Source organism: Chiloscyllium plagiosum, chromosome 1 (genome assembly GCF_004010195.1).
Source record: "Chiloscyllium plagiosum isolate BGI_BamShark_2017 chromosome 1, ASM401019v2, whole genome shotgun sequence".
In the NCBI taxonomy this organism is placed as follows: domain Eukaryota; kingdom Metazoa; phylum Chordata; class Chondrichthyes; order Orectolobiformes; family Hemiscylliidae; genus Chiloscyllium; species Chiloscyllium plagiosum.
The window spans coordinates 136,786,832-136,808,863 of record NC_057710.1 but is presented as its reverse complement, the minus strand read 5'-3'; the positions used below and the strand labels follow the sequence as shown (position 1 = coordinate 136,808,863).

The window sequence follows — 22,032 nt, the reverse complement described above, 5'->3', positions numbered from 1 at the left end:
GGGGGCGGAAGTGGCTGTGGCGACAGTGTTATTCCCGAATCTGTCGGCGATGGTCTTCCTGGCGATCGTGGAGGCGGTTGTCTGGGCGGCGATCGCGGAGGTTGCGAGGTTGGTGGGGGCGGAAGTGACATCATGGTTCACAGCGGTGATTGCTGCCGTGTGCGCTGCAGAGGCCGCGTGGTTAATGGCGCCTGTGTGATTTCGGAGGCCGATGGAAGATTCTGGAACAGTTGAGGAACCCAGAGTGTGGGGGTAAGTACATGAAAGTTTTTGGTACTTACTGTCTTTAATTTCCGATATGGCTAGGAAGAAATGTTTGTTTAGTGTATGGATTCTTCTGTGGATGAAGAACAGTAGAGGTCCTTTGCAGGTCTCTACAAGGATTAGCCATGGGAAATGCAGGGTTACAGGGAAATGGTAGAGGGAAAGGGTCTGGATGGGATGTTCCTCAGAGGGGCAAGAACAAAGAACCTTACAGCACAGGAATAAGCCCTTCAACCCTCGAAGCCTGAGCCGATCCAGATCCTCTATCTAAACTTGTATCCTATTTTCAAAGTATCTGTATCCCTCTGCTCCCTGCCCATTCATGCATCTGTCTGGATATAACTTAAATGATGCTATCCTTCCTGCCCCTATCACCTCCGCTGGTAACACATTTCAGGTACCCGCGACCCTCTGTGTGAAGAACTTTCCACGTATCTCCCCTAGACTTTTCCCCTCTCACTCTGAACTTGTGACCCCCAGTAATTGAGTCCTCCACTCTAGGAAAAGGTTTCTTGCTATCCACCCTGTCTACACCTCTCATGATTTTGTAGGCCTCAATCAGGTCCCCCCCAAACCGCCATCTTTCCAATGAAAATAATTCTAATCTACTTAATATCCCCTCATAACTAGCACCCTCTATACTAGGCAACATCCTGATGAACCTCCTCTGCACCCTTTCCAAGCATCCACATCCTTTTGGTAATATGGCAACCAGAACTGTACACAGTATTCCAAATGTGGCTGAACTAAATTTTTATACAACTGTAACATGACTTGTCAACTCTTGCACTCAATACTCTGTCCGATGAAGGAAAGCATTCTGTATGCCTTGACCACTCTACTGATCTGCATTGCCACCTTCAGGGAACAACGGATCTGAACACGCAGATCTCTCTGTACATCAATTTTCACCAAGACTTTTCCATTTATTGTATATTTTGCTCTTGAATTGCATCTTCCAAAATTCATCACCTCGCATTTGTCCGGATTGAACTCCACCTGCCATTTCTCTGTTCAACTTTCCAATCTATCTTTCTTCTGCTGTATTCTCTGACAGTCCCCTTTACTATCTGCTACTACCCCAATCTTAGTGTCATCTGCAATGAGGCAACCTACACCTTCCTCCAAATCATTTATGTATATCACAAACAAAATGGTCTCAACACTGATCCCTGTGGGTCACCACTGGTCACAGGTCTCCATTTTGAGAAGCTCCCTTCCACTACTACTCTGTCTCCTGTTGCCCAGCCAGTTCTCTATCCATCTAACGAGAACACCCTGGAACCCATGCGACTTTACCTTCCTCGTCAGCCTACCATGGGGAACCTTATCAAACACCTTACTAAAGTCCATGCATATGACATCTACATCCCTTCCCTCATCAATCAACTTTGTCACCTCTTCAAAGAATTCTATTAGGTTTGTAAGACATGACCCTTCCTGCACAAAACCATGCTACCTATTACTGATAAGCCCATTTTCTTCCATATGGTATATATCCTATCCCTCAGGAACTCCTCCAGTAGCTTACCTACCACTGACATCAGGCTCACAGGTCTGTATTTACCTGGATTATCCTTGTTACCCTTCTTAAACAAGGGGACATTAGCAATTCTCCAGTCATCTGGGACCTCCCCCGTGTTCAAGGATGCAGCAAAGATGTCTGTTAAAGCCCCAGCTATTTCCTTTCTCGCATCCTTCAATAACCTGGGATAGATCCCATCCAGACCTGGGGTCTTGTCTACCTTAATGCCTTTTAGAATACACACTTCTTCCCTTCTTATGCCGACTTGACCTTGAGTAGATTAGATTAGATTCCCTAGAATATGGAAACAGGCCCTCCGGCCCAACAAGTCCACACCGAACCGCCGAAGAGTAACCCACCCAGACCCATTCCCCTACATTTATCCCTGACTAATGTACCTAACAGTATGGGCAATTTAGCATGGCCAATTCACCTGACCTGCACGCTGTGGGAAGAAATTGGAGCACCTGGAGAAACCCACACTGACACAGGGAGAATGAGCAAACTTCATACAAACAGTCGCTCAAGGTGGGAATCGAACCCGGATCCCTGACGCTGTGAGGCAGCAGTGCTAATCACTGAGCCATTGTGCCGTAATTAAAGATCTATCCCTAACCTCAACATGCACCAAGTCTCTCTCCTCGATGAATACCAATATAAAGTTCTCATTAAAATCTCACCCATTTTTTCTGACTCCACACATACCTTTCCTCCTTTGTCCTTGAGTGGGCCAACCCTTTCTCTAGTTACATTCTTGCTCCTTATATACGAATAAAAGGCTTTGGGATTTTTCTTAACCCTGCTTGCTAAGGATAACTTATGACCCTTTTCAGCCCTCTTATTTCCTCATTTCAGATTGGTCCTACATTCCTGATATTCTTCCAAAGCTTTGTCTGTCTTCAGTCGCCTAGACCTTATGTATGCATCCTTTTTCCTCTTACCTAGTCTCACAATTTCACCTGTCATTCATGGTTCCCTAATCTCGCCATTTTTATTCCTCATTTTTACAGGAACATACCTCTCCTGAACTCTATTTAAAAGCCTCCTGTATATCAAATGTGGATTTCCCTTCAAACAGGTGCTCCCAATCTATATTGCCCAGTTTCTGCCGAATTTTGGTATAGTTGGCCTTCCCCCCAATTTAACACTCTGCCTTTAGGACCACTCTCGTCTTTGTCCATGAGTATTCTAAAAGTTATGGAACAGTGATCACTATTCCCAAAGTAATCCCCTACTGAAAGCTCAATAACCTGGCCGGGTTCATTGCCCAACACTAGATCTAGTATGGCCCCTTCCCAATTTGCACGACTCACATATTGCTCTAGAAAATCCTTCTGGATGCACCTTACAAATTCTGCTCCATGCTGACATCTAACACTAGGTGAATCCTAGTTAATGTTAGAAAAATTAAAATCTCCTATCACCACCACCCTGTTGCTCCTACATCTTTCTCTGATCTCTCCACGTATTTATACCTCTATCTCCTGCTTGCTATTGGGAGGCCTGTAGTACATTCCCAACATTGTTATCATATCTTTCCTATTTCTGAGCTCTGCCCATATTACCTCACTACTCATATCTTCCACAGTGCCCTCCTTCAGTACAGGTATGATATCTTCTTTGACCAGTAATGCAACTCGTCCACCCCTTTTACCTCCCTTTCTATCCCGCCTGAAGCATCAATATCCTGGGATATTTAGTTGCCAACCAAGTCTCAGTAATAGCAATAACATCATACTCCCAGGTACTAATCCAAGCCCTAAGTTTGTCTGCCTTACCTAGTATACTTCTTGCATTAAAACAAATGCACCTCAAGCAGTGTGGGCTCATTGGGCCAAACTGCCTGCTTCCACACTGTAGGGATCCTATGATTTATCTGATTTTTTTTAACGTACCTCTTCAAAATACTTTCTGCTGTTCTTCTTCCCTTTTCTACAGCTCGAGATCCTCCAACTGGGCAGACAGCTGTGGCTCGGTACCCATCCAAATATGTAGCACAAACCTAAATACCAAGTAATTCAAAAAAAAAATATAAAGAACAAATTCTGATGTCAGTTGTTAATAAAAAAACAATGTCATTGCAGCATGCTGTAATCATTTAAATTCAAACTATTATAGAGTGAGGAATGATCAAGAGGAAGGAAAGCAATGGAACATAATACAAGATGCAAGTGCACAGAAATTGGCATGGTCTGGCTGTGGATAAATGTGGAAGAAACTCATTAAGATAACACCAGGGATAGGAGGCATTTTCATGAAAAGAGAGAAAGAAAAATCAGACTCTTTACAAGAAAGCAAAGATGATCAAGATGTAAGTGAATTATTACAAGTTACACAAGGTTTTCAGAAAGCAAAACCAGGAAAAATAACATCTACTCGTATTTGAGTCTGTTAAGAAGAAAGTGCAAAAATATAGGGCCATCACTAAAAATAAGAGATCAATCAGAAAAATTAAATTTTATATTTTTTTCAAACACAATTCAGTATATAGGCGAACACTTACTACTTGAAGAACATAGCTTTATCATTGTGGGCTGACCAATATCCCTTACTCAATCAGCACCACATAAAATAGATAAATTGGATATTAGTCTTAATGCCACTGGTGGGGGCTTGCTGTGTACAAACTGGTTGTCACATTTATCCAAAATCGTAAGTCATTGCGTAGTGCAGTTTGTTCTGAGCACAACACTTTACATGTAACCATCCTTTACATAGTGCCTGATTGCCTTCTACATGTTTCATTGTTCTGCAAACATTATCATTTTCCACAAAATGCATCATCATTATTTTTCAAAAACACATAGATCATTCTCACACAGGTCATAATCAATCCTGATATAATGTCTTTTTTTAAAATTCCCTGATTTATTCTTTTTTAAAATCATTCACAGGATGTGGGCATCGCTGGTTAAGCCAGTATTTTTTGGCCATCCTGAAATTACCAAAACGATAGTCAAGGTGCAACCACACTGCTGTGAGTCTGCAGTCACATGCAGGCCAGCTCATGTAAGGAAAACCCCTTTCTCTCCACTAAGGGCATTAGTGAACCAGATGCTCTTTTCTGACAATCTACAATGGCTTCATTGGACCCTTAATTACAGATTTTTCATTTATTCAAATCCCACTATCTGCCATGGTGGGATAGAATTCTTGCCCCCAGAACATTGTCCAAGTCTCTGTATTAACAGTCTAGCTCTAATACCAGTTGGCCATTACCTCCCTATACTTGTATTATAGACTTAATCATGCTTGTAACTGCCATACATTTTGCTAAATACTTGCACAGCACCTTGTAATTGTCAGATGGAGGCAATCCCCTTGCTCCCTGAACCCGTACTGCTCCACCTTCTACATCTGCAAATAACAGTAAAAGCAGTTTGTTTTAGTTTTGGTACACCGTCACAGGAAAACAATGTGAAATGGCTTTGTCATATAAATAAAAATATGTTTTATCGTACGTTTACACATCTGAAGAAGTACTATAGAACTTAGCAAAGTTTTACAAGATACTCATAAATGAAAAAAAATTAATTTCCTCACATGATCAGTACGAATGTTTTTAATAAATGCCAAATTTCCTTTAAATCATGAGGCCAAGTAATAAATCTACATTAGCAGAAAAAAAATCACAATTTAATTTTGAAACTAAGAAACATTACTGTACCTAAAGTTATGATCATATTGTCCTTCTTGGTCTGAAATCAGTAACTGGAGACACAGCTTAAATATTTTGTTTATATTGCTTGGGAACAAGCACAATATGCAGAAATCTGTTTCGCATTTGTATATTTTAAGTGTGTTCAGAATACAACTGTAAGGCTTATTTCTGTTATGAAGGTGTAAGGGGTACTGTACCTTTAAGAGAGTTGAAAAGCTAGCAAGGACTTAGAGAAACACACAGAGTACTGGAAAATTTAAAATAGATCATTTGATCAAACAGCTAGCCATACCTGTGTTGTTACGAGACAAAAACAAATTCCAATTCAGTCAGTTGGTTTAAATTATGCCCCAAGATACCATATGCAATCAAGTTGAACTTAGTATTTTGACAATATTAAAATCAATGCAAGGATTGGATGTTTTGGGGTATAAATAACAGACATTTTGAACAGTTACCCAGAATGGCAAAGCGAACTGCCAAAAGACCAACAGATGTAGGCTGCTAGTAAGAACTCTCTCAGAGATACCTGTGTGGGGAAGGAGTTTGCAAAAAAAAATCAACACCGACCTGGAGAGAAAATATACAGAGAAGACACAAAGAGAAGATTCGAAAGCTGGCTGATTTTGAAATTTGAATTTTTTGTCAATCTTAATCGAGGGTTTTTATCAGACTAGTATTAGATTAGATTACATTACGCTGTGGAAACAGGCCCTTCGGCCCAAAAAGCCCACACTGACCCGCCGAAGCGAAACCCACCCATACCCCTACATTTACCCCTTACCTAACACTACGGGCAATTTAGCATGGCCAATTCACCTGGCTCTGCACATCTTTGGACTGTGGGAGGAAACCGGAGCACCCGGAGGAAACCCACGCAGACACGGGGAGAACGTGCAAACTCCACACAGTCAGTCGCCTGAGGCAGGAATTGAACCTGGGTCTCTGGCTCTGTGAGGCAACAGTGCTAACCACTGTGCCACCATGCCGCCCACTAGGGGAAGGTAAAAGATAAGTTCAGAGAAAGGAGTTGTCAATTGTTGTGAGTTAATATTCTCTGTTAGACTTAAAGAATAAAGTCCTTAAATTTTTTTTGTCCAGTAAATAGCGACTTAGGGACGGTTTTTTGCCTCTCAAATTTTCACAGATTACAGCGTGGGGTGAATCTCTTCTATGTTGCTGGTTTAAATTACCCTGTGACGTAACATTTCATCAATAAGACTTTCTCAGTTCCATTGGGTTGGGTGCATGTTGAAGAGTCTAGCTTGAGAGGGCATTGTTTAAAAAGTCAAACCTTTCAAGAAGGAAATTAAGGAACAGTTTTAAACATGAGATGGGGTACAAGTTCGGAACTTATTTCCTCAAAAAGCAATTCACATTAGATCAATTAATTTTTGTTATTTCAAGATATTAAGGGAAATGAGCGAAGGTTGACTTATGGAGTTAGATCACAGATCAGTGACTTTTGCCTCACATGGTGGAACAGAACAGAGGAACTAAATGCCCTGTTCTTGCTCCTCTAGCTCTGGGTAGCTTTATCATGTACCAACCGACCCAAAAGGCCATAGGTACTTTTAAGCATAGTTTGAATCACCACTGAAGACATATTCAAATAATGTCAGGTCAATCTGGGCAAAAATTTCCACTGGTAGAATTTCACAATGTTTACTTTTACAATTCCCTTGAATCAGACAAGGGCCAAACTTTGGAGTCATATTGGCACCTGAAAGTACTTTTTCATTATATGAAAGTTATACAGAATTATTTTCCCTTCTTAGATCTTACCATGGAGATGCAAACACAAGTGATCTATCACTGTCTTAAAGTATCAGAATTTTGCTATGTCCACTATTTTTCATCACTATACAAATGATTTGGATGAGAGCATAAGAGGTATAGTTAGTAAGTTTGCAGATGACACCAAAATTGGAGGTGTAGTGGACAGCGAAGAAGGTTATCTCAGGTTACAACGGGATTTTGATCAGATGGGCAAATGATCCGAGGAGTGGCAGATGGAGTTTAAGTTTGATAAATGTGAGATGCTGCATTTTAGGAAAGCAAATCTTAGCAGGACTTAGGGAGTAAGGTCTTAGGGAGGGTTGCTGAACAAAGAGACCTTGGAGTGCAGGTTCATAGCTCTTAAAAAGTAGAGTCACAGGTAGATAGGACAGTTGGAAAGCATACATTTGGTATGTTTTCTTTTATTGGTCAGAGTATTGAGTACAGGAGTCGGGAGGTCATGTTACAGGATATTGGTTGGGCCACTTTTGGAATATTGCGTGCAATTCTGGTCTCATTCCTATCAGAAGTACCTGATGAAGGAACGTCGCTCCGAAAGCTAGTGTGCTTCCAATTAAACCTGTTGGACTATAACCTGGTGTTGTGTGATTTTTAACTATCAGAAGGATGTTGTGAAACTTGAAAGGGTTCAGAAAAGACTTACAACGACGTTGCCAGGGTTGTAGAGAGAGGGTGAATAGGCTGGGGCTGTTTACTCTGGAACATCAGAGGCTGAGAGGTGACCTTATAGATGTTTATAAAAGCATGGGGTGCATGGATTGGATAACTAGACAAAGTCTTTTCCCTGGGGTGGTGGAGTCTAGAATTAGAGGGCACAGGTTTAGGGTGAGACAGGAAAGATATAAAAGAGACCTAAGGGCAACCTTTTCACACAGAGTGTATGGAATGGGCTGCCGGATGAAGTGATGGAGGCTAGTACAATTCAACATTTAAAAGGCATCTGGATGGATATATGAACAGGAAGGGTTTAGAGGGATATGGGCCGAGTGCTGGCAAGTGGGACTACATTAGGTAGGGATAACTGGTCGGCATGGACGAGTTGGACCGAAGGGTCTGTTTCCATGCTGTACATCTCTATGATTCTAAGTGGATGTTTACAGTTAGAAAAATATCAAGTTTTGCATTGATTTCAGAGAACAGAATCGTGTTAAATGCATATTAAATGCTTACAGTACTGCTTAAACAAATGTTTACATTGGTGATAGCTCACAGTAAACAGCAATCGTTTCCCAAATAAGAGCACATTCTGTTTCACTATCTGAGTACCAATTTTTAAAACAAAACTTCTGCATTTTTCCCACTTTATTATTTTGACAGCATGTAAATAAAAAAAGTTCATGTACAAGTTCAGCGAGAGTTTAAATGCTATGAACTCATTCATTAAGAAGCGGAGGGTTCAGTTGTAGTTCAGATCCCAAAATAAACTTCACCTGGTCGGGTGAAAAGTGGAACGTGCAGCTCTTATCGTACCGTTTGTTAGTTTAATTATCCCCAACAGCTGGCTGCATCTAAAATAATTACAGGCCACTCATAGTTAAGGGCTTGTTAACCACAGGAAATGGGATGATGATACAATTCACTCACTATCAATGTTAATATTTTTGTTGATCGTAGAGCTCTCAGGACATTGCTCACGGAGATGGCATGTGGGTAAGAGAGCTGGGAAGGATCATGAAAAGTGCTGAAGTTGGGATTGGGGTTTGAGTAGGGGTCGGCAATTGGGTGGGGTTGAGAGATCCAGAGTGTGGCAGCAGAAAGATACCTCATTGAGGAACAGTTAGCAACTGGGCTATCAGTGAAGGAACAGGGGTTAAAAGTGAAGAGGTCAAAAAGTTGAGAGCTGAGAGAATCTCCTGCTGGGAGCCCTGTATCTACACATTGACAGAGAAGTGTTTACATTGGAAATTCTCATTATGTTTACATAACTCCAATTATAAATTAAATGTTGATATATAAAGTTATATGAAAATGGTCACAACAGGAAGGTGGGCTGTTAAGTGCTCACATTCAGAAGATTCTTAATAACATATTGATAATATTTCAAATTTGCTCAAATTAAGCTTCCACTGAGAAGGAATCAACAACTCCCAAAGAAACAAAGAAAATTAGGTAAATGGGAAAAGAATTTTGAGCTAGAATTTCCATCCATTCATGGGCACTTGGAGCACAAATCTAGACCAAAACCCATGTTGTACATTTTCAAAAGTCCTGGCAAGCAAAACCCTTTTGCTAGAGCCTGGTAAATAGATCAAGTGGCACTCCTTTTCCGAAGGGACTACTTTTCAATGGTGGCAACCTATCGACCTCACTGTACCTTCTGGCCAATAGTACTGTACTGTACTGTACTTTGGCACTTTTTCTTCAAAAAACTTAACAGGGGAAAGTTTTCTAAACTGTTTGGCAGAATTATTCCAATAAAAGTAGTGACATATAAAGTAAAATCTCTCAAAAAAGCACTCAAATACAAACAATTGAATTTAACTTTAAATTTGTTTTCCATTTGTAACCTCACTAAATCACACTGGCATAGGTTGGTTGGGCTGAATGGTCTGTTTCATCCTATGTACATAATATCACCAATCATCAGGATTAGTGGTCAAACTGTTCCTGCAATTACATTCACAGAAGGAAAGCCAGCCACTAAAAAGTGGCTTCTATCCTGTAAGAGAAGTGACAAGAGAAGTGGACAAGAGAAGTTCAGTTCCTCCTGTCAAAACAATGATAAGGCTAAAGTGTTCCCTGTTATTTATGTGTATGCCATAACGCAGTTCCAGGTAAGGGTAAGTGCAAAACTCTACATTCTTTAGTCCAAAGTACATAGTTTTATTGTTAGTTTGGTGAAATGGTATGTTGTCTGTGGGTGGCATGGCGGCATAGTGGTTAGCACTGCTGCCTCACAGTGCCGGAGAACCAGGTTCAATTCCTGCCTCAGGCAACTGTGTGGAGTTTGCACATTCTCCCTGTGTCTGCATCCAAAACATATATTGAATATCACATGGTAGATATTAACTATACCATTCACAGAAGGTTAAGGCAATATATTTTGTTCCAAGAATGCTTTTTTAATTATGATGATTAAAAAATATTAAAATTAACTTTTTCATGTCTTTCGAGTCGATCGCTACTGGAGCTTTTGTGCTGTGGAGTTTTGCCCAAAGGAAATAAATTTGCAAATGCCAAAACTCATCTCAACATATGTATGTTAAAATTTGAAATTCGCTCTTTTTCCACGTTTTCGTGATACGGAGGTCTTTTATGCACAAGTTACAATTTTAAATGAATATTCGTAGACTGCAATAATATCAATTTAAAATATAGTTAGCTCTATGTACATGAAAGTGGTGATAGAAATTGCACACCTGGCACTTCAGACAGGGTGACCTGGGAGAAATCACAGATGACATCAGGTAATTGGTAACGTCGGGGGTCACCTATTTCATAGACGAGCTGTTCAGCAACAGTACCAAATGAAACCAATCCTCCTGTTTTAGGTGGTTTAGAAAGGACAAAACTTCCATCAGAGGAACACTCAACCACTGGAAAACCAATGTTATCCCTAGACAATGGATGAGATGTAGAGTTAAACAGAGTGGCAGTTTTTATTCAAGTTAAGAAAGCAATATAAGCGCATTAAAAAAACTAAAATGTAAAAAAACTAACATATTCAAAGGCTGAACAAATTGTACAATTCAAAGAGGAACTCCATACACTGCTTACCAGGATATTAGATGAGAACAGATTTTTTTAAAATTACCAGATCCTGATGAGCATGATGGTTTCAATGCTGTTCCCTCATATTCTGAACATTTATGCTTCGTTACTATTCTGATTATGATATATAATACTCCTTAGTTACTTTTTGGCTTTCCTTTCAAACAGAAGCTCCAGAAGCAGTGCAACTTTTTGGTGCCTCAGAAATGGTCATCCTTCAAGTTTGAACTCAGGCATTAAGTCTTCGATATCTGGCATCAAAAATTGCCCTGTTCATGCTCTCAAGTGATAGCCATGCAGGTGTATTTTTGTAACAATGTGAGCAATTAAACAACTTCCTTGCTACTTCCTTTCCTGAAAGCAGCTTAATTCTATTAATCTTCTGCTACAACTTCAGCAGCAGATTGTCAGACCAGCCATGAAAAGGCAACTTTTAATAGCCTATGCCTGTTCTCAAGGAGGTATACCGATCTCTCAATAGAACAATGCGTTTGGGATTTCCAGGCACTGGAATCCAGGGTGGGATTGTCTTGATCTATGCAGTTCAACATAGCATCTGATATTTAACATATGTCGACCCTCTATTCCTCAAAATTTCTGTTTCAAGTACCTAGAATTTCCAGAGCCTGGAATATTACTGGGTTTTCACAATTTTTTGAGACTACCAGAGACAATAAACTCTTGCGTTGTTTTGGATGGATCAGGAAAGGATAAGCATTGACATCACCAACACAACTGTTCATCACAAATGGTTAGATTTCTCTTATAATTTCTAGTTCATTATGTAATGTAGGATACATCAAACATTAAAAATCAGGAAAACAAAAGATATGGAAGGTGGTCAGAAATAACCATAACTAAAAAGATAGTCATAAAAATGACATTCTTACATGTATAATAGCAAAGTCTTATTTAAAACCAAATTAGGGAGTCTCACGTTTGTTAAGTAAATCTGAGAAGATACAAGTTTTAAAAAGAGTTTTGAATTCCAGTGACTTACAGAAAATATCTCATAAGATTTCAAATTTTGAGACTTATAATCAAACTAAAAGCAACATTGACAAAATGCTATTTTTATCGGCAATTTATACTTAAAACTTCAGGAAAGTTTCCCCGTTCTACTTTTAAAATGACCAGACTTCCTTCACCATGGTTAAATTTCATCCCTTAAGCAGACACATAATTTTCCCAGAATCAGTCCAAAGCTATTTTCCATTTCCAATAGCCTTCTTCCCTTTCCTATGACTGACTTTCATGGGGTGAGTTACTCTGAGTCTTCCTCCTTTAACGCAAGCTAGACAAATCTTCCAAAATCATTTAAATCCTCACAAATCTGGTCTCTTCAGTCACAATGTGGGTTAATTTATACAATAAATAACAAAGACAGCATTTTGAGGCATGGGACTTGTTTTTTCTCTTTAATTCTTTCCTTCCTTTTCTCTGTTGCAGAGCACAGCTATCCTACAGGCTAATTGTTGTCCAGCTGTCAGCCAAAAAACATAATAGGTCTTTAAAGGGTCTGGAGATTGACACTGTATTGGGAGCAATGAATGGAGCTTCAAAAAAACTAATGGCTTTAACTTGGTGCAGACTTTCGATTTTTTAAAAATAGCTTTATTTTACACATCGCTTGGTCACTATAGGGTTTATACTTCTATACAGTGGATAGTGGGTGAATTGACATGCAGGTGTCTTACATGGTGTGGTGGTGAAGGGACGTAAGGGGCCATGTGGAGTGGGAGGAGGGACATACTGTGGCATGGGAAAGAAGAGAGTCATGCGTTGCTGTTTGGAAGAGTATACCTGAGCAAGGTCAAGAAGGGTCAAGAGTATTGTTTAATGATCATAGCCTGTCATAGGCAGGCGAGAAGGACCATGGGAAGTACTTGGGGGAATTTCTTTTAACGCATGAGCAGGGTACTATGCATCATCAGGGTACATGATCAACGATGATCATGTTGAATGGTGCAGCAGGCTCAAGGACTGAATGGCCTACTCCTGCTCCAGTTTTCTACGTTTCCATGAAGGACATGAATGGAATGGGAAGTATTTGTGGAGAGCATACATTAGCCAAGGTGAGCATGAGGAACCATGTGGGTTATGTTTTGGGGAGTATACTTTGGTACTGTGGATGTGTGGCAAATCCATACATGTTTTGAGGGGCATGTGTGTCTGTAGGTTTGAATCTCTTATATTTCTTTCCCCCCAGTAAAACAAGTTGGGCCCCCTTAAAAACCAAGCTTGTTGCTGGAATGAAGACAGAAAACATCATATGACCCCTCATTCCTCCATTTTACCCTGAATTAAAGAAACAGTTCCAAAACATAATAACCATATAAAACTTCAAATTTGTAATATATTTATATCATAAATTCCTTTTCAAGTTATTAAATAAGCCAAAAATACTCCAGTATACAATTACATATAAAAAGTAATTTCTATGAAGTTTACATTGGTTCATTTATACAATCTAAAAACAACAAGGTAACAGTCTAAAAGATATAAGTTGCTATGTTTTTAATCTAGGATTGGATGATGGTTATAAAGACATTAAGCATATATTTAAATCAAGAAAAGAGGGTCTGTTTTTTTTGGGAGGAAAACGTAAAGATCAGTTTAATACCAGTCAGGAACTCGGTGCCAATCAGTAAATATTCCACCTGTAGACTGGGCTCCACATTCTATCAGGTGACCTGCAAGACTAAACACAAAATTAAAAAGTATTATGTACTGTAAAGCTTAGAAACACACATATTTGTGAGGTAAACAAAATGAAAATCCAATGTTCACAGTTAAAACCCAGTTCAAAAATCCCTGTCATCTCTGCAAACGTGTTAAATCAAATCCTGAAGTAAAATTTGGAAACCTTCTCCCCCTGCTGACTGCAAGAAGTATTACAAAATTAATTTCAGCAATCTTAACGATCTCTAAAAATCAATGCAAAGTTAGTGTTGAATTACCACAATCTGACAGTCTATTTAAAGATGTCATTAAAGCAGGGCTGGTGTGGGCAATGAGAAAAATGGCATATAAGTTGGATGCTCCTCTGAGGCTGTCATTGTATAATCTAGATAATATTAATCTGGATTTAGACTGTACCTTTCATAAGATGTAATGCCAACATTACGGCATCTTTATTAAGGGGAGGCAAGGAGTGAGTGATGTTGGGCACAGATGCATCGTTATCTTCCATTTCCAATTTACAAGGCTGTGAGGTTATCGTCCTGGCCTGTTGTCAGACAGGAAGGTAAAGAACAAGGAGCTGCACCTCAGCCCCTTTCAGAACTGTGTTCAACAATAAAGTAAATTTGTGGGTGAGAGTCAACTTTTGGAGGGAGTAAGAGGGCAGCGTTCGAGGTTGGATGTGGTGTGGCTGGACGATTGGAGCAGCCAAGGAAAGGCAAGGAGGAGGGAGGGCAAAGATTTCCTGAGGAGGTCACGCCTGCGTTTCACGGCTCTCCATAGAGCACATTGTTAGTCACTCACATCTCTGTTTAGCTGACAGACATCCAGAGCCTCAGAGAACCTGTTCAATAACCAAAGTCCCAATTCCATTATGGAAGCCCACTGGCACAAAACTTGGCTAGATGGCTGATAAGGAAAAATAAAGCTCTGAATGACAATATCTCTGGATCAGTCAGTAGTTCAATGTGTAGACCTGTTGGGAAAAGTTAACAAAGCAAAGAAATTCATAATAAATGGCAGAGAGGTGTGCAGAAAAGAAAGACCTTGGCTTACACATCATAAATTCCTGAAAGACAGATAAGGCAGAGTAGGCTGTGGCTGTTTTCCCTGGAGTGCTGGAGGCTGAGGGGTGACCTTACAGATAGGGTAAATACACAAGGTGTTTTCCCTGGAGTGGGGGAGTCCACGAACTAGAGGGCATAAGTTGAGGGTGAGGGGAAAGAATTAGAAGGGACCTCAGGGGAACTTTTTCACACAGAGGGTGGTGCATGTATGGAATGAGCTGCCAAAAGAAGTGGTGGAAGCTGGTACAATTACAAAATTTAAAAGGCATCTGCATGGGTATATGAATAGGAAGGTTAACAGGTATATGGGCCAAGTGCTGGCAAATGACGCGAGATACATTTAGGATATCTGGTCGACATGAACAAGTTAGACCAAAGGGTCTGTTTCTGTGCTGTATATCTCTATGATTCTAATAATATAAAAAAAATGCTATGCAGACTGGCAGGTTGTGGTTGGCTGTGCTACATGCTCAGATAATTGATGTAAGTCTGTAACATGAACAGGTTCTAGCTCCACATGCTCAGTGTCAGGAGATTATACACAAATATTGTCTCAGATCTTAGAGTATAATGTTTCCTTTCTCTGGTCTGAAAGTGTTTGTGAGCACAAAGACAGGTATAAAACCCATTTTCATCATGCGTGTCTTCTAAAGGAATCCTAAGTTTGATCAGAGAAAGGCCCAACAGATGCAAGCAATCCAAGTGGAGTTGATGTGCACCTCCTAAAGGTTTGAGATTGTAAGACATGATGTCATGCTCCACATTACAACAAGTGATTCTACTAGAGCACTGACAAGAACATTTCATACTATGTTGAAATTAGTTTAGATCATGGGAGTTTTAGCCAGTCTGATTGACTCATGACTCCAGTCCAAAATTGTGTGGTTGACACTCAAGTTGCATTGAAGTGGTCCAGCAAACCATTCAAATGGGACTAATATTTGGAAAACAGGGATCAGCTGGGATCAGTGTCCTGATGAACCCTATAATTAGGGCTGGAGATAGGGCTTTAAACAAAATGGGGAGAGAAAGTGTTCATATGAAGGGAGATTTAGAAAACTAAAGAGAAATATCAAGTTAATAGTAATATTAGTAACATGGAAGAACTCCTCACAAATGTAACATCTCTCTCACTCTCTTTGGAAATGGTATGTCTGGTTCTGAAAATGTGATCAGCCCTGAGAGGAAACTGACTGTGAACTGTGATCATTTGAGATATAGCAATCTATTTTATATCTCTACATCCAGGAGAACAACTGAAACAGCCCAATCGCAAACCTTACCAGAGCTCTAACATCAACAGTGCAATGTACAATTCCCTGATCTTGTACACATAGTTTGCTTTTCAATTCCCTCAGCCTATATCCTGTGTGGTTTGCTTGCATGCAAATGATTATGTGTGTTGGAATTCAGAATAGGTTTTCCTCTTTTGAACAAATTTTATACTTTGCTTCAGTGAGTTTCCAATAACTCCTTAGTGTTGATTAACCAAATGAGGGCTGTCTGGCTTGCTTCTTCATAACTTTAATCCATATTCAATCATATATTGAAGGGGAAAATAATCACATTTGTTTAACAAAAGGAAATTAAGGTAGAGAGTTGGAAAGGTATAGGGAAGGAATTCCAGAGTTTAAGGCCTAGACAACTGAAAGCATAGTCACAATGGTAGAACAACTAAAATTGTACCAAAGCAATTAAAATCATACCAAACCTGGGTTTGAAGAAAAGAAAACTTATTTACTGCTCCAGACTTGATCATGACAGGTCTTACAATGCAAACTAAATACTGTTTAATAGTTACATTAACTTTCAAATTATTCGTTTGTAAGAAAAACAATATTGCTGAAAAGAGAGTTGTCAAAGCTTGTCTTGCACTCATCAGGACAAATGCAAGAATGCCAAATTTCAAAAGATCACATCAATTTACAGTCCAGAAGAAAAGAGTGATGATTGGTTGATACGTCTATCCTAATTAACTAAGAATTTGTAATAAAGAAAGCAGTAGGGAACTAAAAGTAATCCAAACTTCCAAGTATTTCAAAAAAGATGCAAGGCTTGATTAATTCCTTGTTTACAGAAAATGGTTCCAGCACATGAATGTATCCTATCCTGCTGCCTATTAATAAGCAACATTCCATCTTTGACTGATTATCTGAATTAGTTGTTGGTTAGTTTGCTTGTTTATTGCAATAAAAGTCTTATACAATCTTTATTAGGACTCTAACGTAACTTAAAACCCTCAACTAGCTTCCTAAATATATCTCACACAGTGTCTTTCTTAGCTTCTATTTTTGCTTCTATTGATGCTCTATAATGGACAAACAACTTATGGGAGGTTTTTTGTAGCTTTTATATGATGATATTGTATTCAAAGAAATGTTGGGTGAATGTACAATAAGCAGCCAATCTAATATTTCCTGCTTTCAGTTATTGCTGAAAGTTGAAAATTATACCTATTTGTTCTTGAAATAAAGGGTTATGCTCATAGTATCTGCTAATCTACGGGGTCAATCTCCACCAGGTCATCAAGATTCTGATCAAAGGGGCAGGCAGTACCACACAAGGAACACAGGAAACCTTTTGTTGGGTTGTTCCCATTTGCAGTTTAATGGCTATTTTCAACAAGTTATAAGGAACATTCAACAGAGACATTCATCTACATTACTGGCAAGGAAATATGTGCATTCAGAATAAGAAATCTCATCCTAAATTAGAGTAATAATGGGAGGGAAAAACCAAGGTATGCGGTGGAAAAATGAGCAAATCACACTCAGAAAGACAGGTGACTACGATAATTTAATTCTTGACAAATGTTCTGTTTCATTTTTTAAAAAACCTGCAAAGCATATTTAACAGTATCCTTTCTTGAAAAGGTACTAAGGGAGAAAACCTTTAACCAAGTGTAATTCATTCAGGTTTCTGATGACAATACTATAGAATGGATTAATCTCAAAACAGGAAGTGTAATATACTTTCAGCACCAAATTCATTCAGCATTGCAAAGACTTTGATCATGTTGCACCACCACTCAGACTACCTATTTCAACCTCTGCAATACTGCCCAGCATTGCCTGTCTCAGCTCATCAACTGCTGAAACCTCATTTTTTATTATGTCACCTCTAAACTCGGACTATCCCAACACATTTCTGGCTGACCCCTTACATTCTACCCTCCATAAACTTGAAGTCATCCAAAACTCTGATGCCCATGATTTAACTTATAGCAAGTGCTATTCCCCTATCATTTCATTACTTGCAGACTTGCAATGGCTCTCAGTAAAGCTTAACAGATTAATTTTATAGTTATGCTTAAAATCTTTCCAAGGCTGGACCTCACCACATCTACCCCCTCACTTATTTCTGTAATCCTCTACAACTCTGCAATTTTTAGAGATATCTGCATGCCTCTAATTCTTGTGCATCCTCAATTTTATCCATTGGCTCCACCATTGGCAGTTATGCTTTCAGTTACCTAGGCTCTAAATTCCGGATTTCCCTCCTTATGACTTTCTGTCTCTTTACCTTACTTAACTCCTTTACAAATTCTCTCTTTGACCAATCAACTGCTGCAATATTTCCTTAAGCAGCTCAGTGTCATATTTTGTTCTATAATGTTTCTGTGAAGTACCTTGGCACACTTCATTATATTAATAGCTCCATAAAATTATATATTAAAATTGTTCATGTCCTAGTTGTTAACTGCAATAATTTTAGTCCATGGAAAATAATGGAACATGAGCACTAGCTACAGGATCAAAATATACCTATTGCTACTTCCATCAACACTAAGCTACAAATCAAGTGTTTAAGTTTTAATGACCAATTTTAATGCCATTATCCAACCTAGCTAGACAATTTAAAGTTACAAATATAATTATGTTCAATTCCCACCTGCTCCAGAGGTGTATAATAAGATCTCTGAACAAGGTGATTCAAAAAATACATTAATTTTAAAAATTTTAGAAGTATAATGATCTATTATCCAATTGTATGGAACTACAGAGATTAGACATTAAGTGATATAACTAAGTGACACCAGATTAGTATCAAGGTAAGCTCTTTCATGAAACGAGGCAGTATATTATTCAAAGAAGATTCCTCCTTGTTGTATCAAATGTGTGTTTTATACAGGCTGGTTAACTTTATGGCATCTGTAAATCAATGACAATACCACTGAAGTTTGGAGATGCACAGTACCATGACAATACTGCTGGGGTATGTGCAGGCTGATTAAACAGTAATTAAAGAATAAAAGACTAGTGATAAATCAGTTGTTCTCTTCAAATATGCATAATATTTTAAACTGCATCTGAGAGAGATCAATAGTGTTCTTACTATATCATGTGATCAATTTCAAATATTTTAACATGCAAGTTATTTTTAAGTAAAATGAACAAAATGAAAACATTTTTAACAGGAGTAATTTCCCAAGCGAGCACCTTTCAAACAACATGATGGCGGTAATAATGTCTCTAAGAAAAGATAATTTTTAAAATGAAAACATGTAATCCCAAAACAGAAAGACAAAACACAGAAAAAGCTTTACCTTCCAGCAGCCAACAGATCAAACTCATCTTGCTTCCAGCCAAACTGCAATAAAACATAAACTCAGGATATTACCAAAATTCCAGAAACAAAATTAAAAGTGAAAATACAATACACAGGAATGAAGGAAAACTTGTTGATCCAGTAATACAAGTTGCAAAAACAAAATACTGCACAATTAGTGATATATTGTCTCAAGGTAACAACTTACAACTGTTTTGAGAATGGATAATGGATGAGTACAAACATGTAAATCTACAGCTAAACATGCTCTAATCAGCAATTGGCTCCAACTCTTGATAAGATAACAAAACTTTTGTAACTGTAATCATGTATTCCACTTCTGAGCAACCAAACAAGATATTACTGAGATGAGTAATGTGTACATGATGTAAAGGTACTGGTGTTGGATTGGGGTGGACAAAGTCAGAAGTCACACAACATCAGGCTGTGTTCCAACGGGTTTATTTGAAATCACAAGTTTTTGGATAGCTGCTCCTTCATCAGGTGAAGGGGCCAGGTGAACTTCACTAGACGAAGGGGCAGCACTCTGAAAGCTTGTGATTTCAAATCAGCCTGTTGGACTATAACCTGGTATCAGGTAACAAATAGCTTTTAAAAAACTGTCGAAATTTATTTTAATTTATTTGACACAAAACTTAAGTACATAAAATCTGAAATTTAAAAACATGAAGATAAAGGACTGATTTGTCATTGTCTCCATGGGAAGCTTTGTGTTGTGACTTGAACTGAAGCTGGCACCCTTTCTATATTAGGCAGAAACGCACCAAGTGATGCTTTTACCACTGAGTCACTGAGGAGCTAGAAAGGCAAGCCTAATATTAATTATAGAAAAATGTAATAGGACTTCATTTGGAAATGTCTCAATAAAGTACATTATGTTTCAGAAATGAAGTGTAAATTAAAACAATAAACATAAATGGATGTATAGTTTCTCCAAGAAACGTGGAAGGCAAAAGACAGGGCACTTAAGTCTCCTGAGTAAAAATTTCCATCCTAGAACTACAGCTGAGAAACTTTAAACCCAACTGATCTCAAGAATGCAATTTGAATTTCTGCTTATATTTAGAATTCAATGCATTTGGCAAAAAAAAATCATCCAATATGCAAGGAAGGACCAAGGGATCAAATTCAGTTCAGGACTACAGCAATAAAACCAATCTGTCGAACTCGTCATTTCAATGCTTAAGAACTCAATAAAATCTGATGTGCATTGTGATCAACACGATCTAGTTGGTTATATTGAACAGAAGTTGTTTATAGCTGAATGTCAGAACAATTTTGATTCTGCATCATCTTTATTGTCCCAACAAATGCTTTCTATCATCCACATCGTGTCACATAACAAACTTGTGAGGAAAGTTATACATCATGGGATAAATGGAATAGTAGCAAAGTGTACTTAAATTTGTTATGGCATAGGAAACAGAGTAATGGTTATTGGGTGTTTGGGCCAAAGAAGTTTTGTAGTAGTCGTCCCCAAAGGGATAGTATTGGAACTCTTGTTCCTCCAGGAAACAATTTCAAAACTTGGGAGAATTGTAAACTGGAGGAAGACAATGTAGAATTTCAGAAGTTTATTGACACATTCGTGGAATAGGCAGAGAGGTGGTAGTTGAAGATCAGCAGAAAAAAGTGAGATGATGCACTTCTGTATAAAGAACATGGAGAGACGATTTAAAATAAAAACCATATTCCAAAGGGTGTGCAGGAGCAGAGAAACCTCAGACAGGTTCAGCTGTGAGTAAAGCATAGGGGATTCCAGGCTAATTAATATGGTCATAAAGTACAAAAGCAGGGAGTTAATGGTGAACTTACATTAAGACATTGGTTACCTGGGGCATTGTGCACAGTTCTGGGAGCCACACTACAGAATGGATGTGAATGCTTTGGAGAATGTGCAGGAGGTATACAAGAATGGTTCTAGTGATGAGACATTTCACTTATGAGGAACAATTGGTGAAATTGGGACTATGGCTAATCCACGTAACCTGCACATCTTTGGGCTGTGAGCAGAAACCAGAGCACCCAGAGGAAACCCACACAGAACAGGGAGAACATGAAAACTCCAACTTGGCTGACTGACTAAGGCTGGTTCCTGGCACAGTGAGGCAGCAGTGCTAACCACTGAACCACCATGCTGCCCCAGCTTTAATATATTAGTTCTATTTAGTTTCCAGCTTTGACTTCCTTGGAATCATATCTCCACAATGGCACTAAGAGCATATCCACGAACCTCATTTGTGCCATTAATTTTGTTTAGAATACTGTGGACTTTTAAGCAAAAAGTCATTAATTTGGTCTTTTATTATTTTCACCTCTTTGACCCTATTTGCTGTGTTTTTTGTACGCTCAGTGCCTTCCTGTCTCACTCTGGGTATCATTATCAGAACAGTTGCCCTGTAATGCTGCCATATCCTTTTGCTTTGTAAGCCACTGGGTTCCCCCTCCTGGCCTGTCCCCCATTTTAATTAGCTTAAAGGTTCTCCCTCCGTCTTATCTGCTCCCAGGAGGACCAGTTCCACCATAGAACACACCAGATGGCCTCCTTCTTTAGAGACCGCAATGTCCCTTCCCACGTGGTTAAAGATGCCCTCCAACGCATCTCGTCCACATCCCGCACCTCCGCCCTCAGACCCAACCCCTCCAACCGCAACAAGGACAGAACGGCCCTGGTGCTCACCTTCCACCCTACCAACCTTCGCATAAACCAAATCATCCGCCGACATTTCCGCCACCTCCAAACAGACTCCACC

At 39.1% G+C, this 22,032-nt stretch overlaps 1 protein-coding gene across 4 annotated transcripts in view; it reads right to left on the bottom strand.

The window, feature by feature from the left end:
• The window catches only part of LOC122553709, a 117,131-nt gene that overhangs the window by 57,430 nt on the left and 37,669 nt on the right, over positions 1-22,032 (bottom strand). For 3 of the 4 annotated variants that reach the window (XM_043697935.1, XM_043697947.1, XM_043697968.1), the window contains 5 exons: positions 19,257-19,300; positions 13,585-13,662; positions 10,610-10,806; positions 5,082-5,146; positions 3,685-3,791 (listed from right to left, as the gene is read on the bottom strand). In XM_043697935.1, the coding sequence (XP_043553870.1) occupies positions 3,685-3,791; positions 5,082-5,146; positions 10,610-10,806; positions 13,585-13,662; positions 19,257-19,300 (491 nt within the window). Of the gene's footprint in view, positions 1-3,684; positions 3,792-5,081; positions 5,147-10,609; positions 10,807-13,584; positions 13,663-19,256; positions 19,301-22,032 lie in introns of those variants that run through there. The other variant, XR_006312799.1, reaches the window with a different exon arrangement.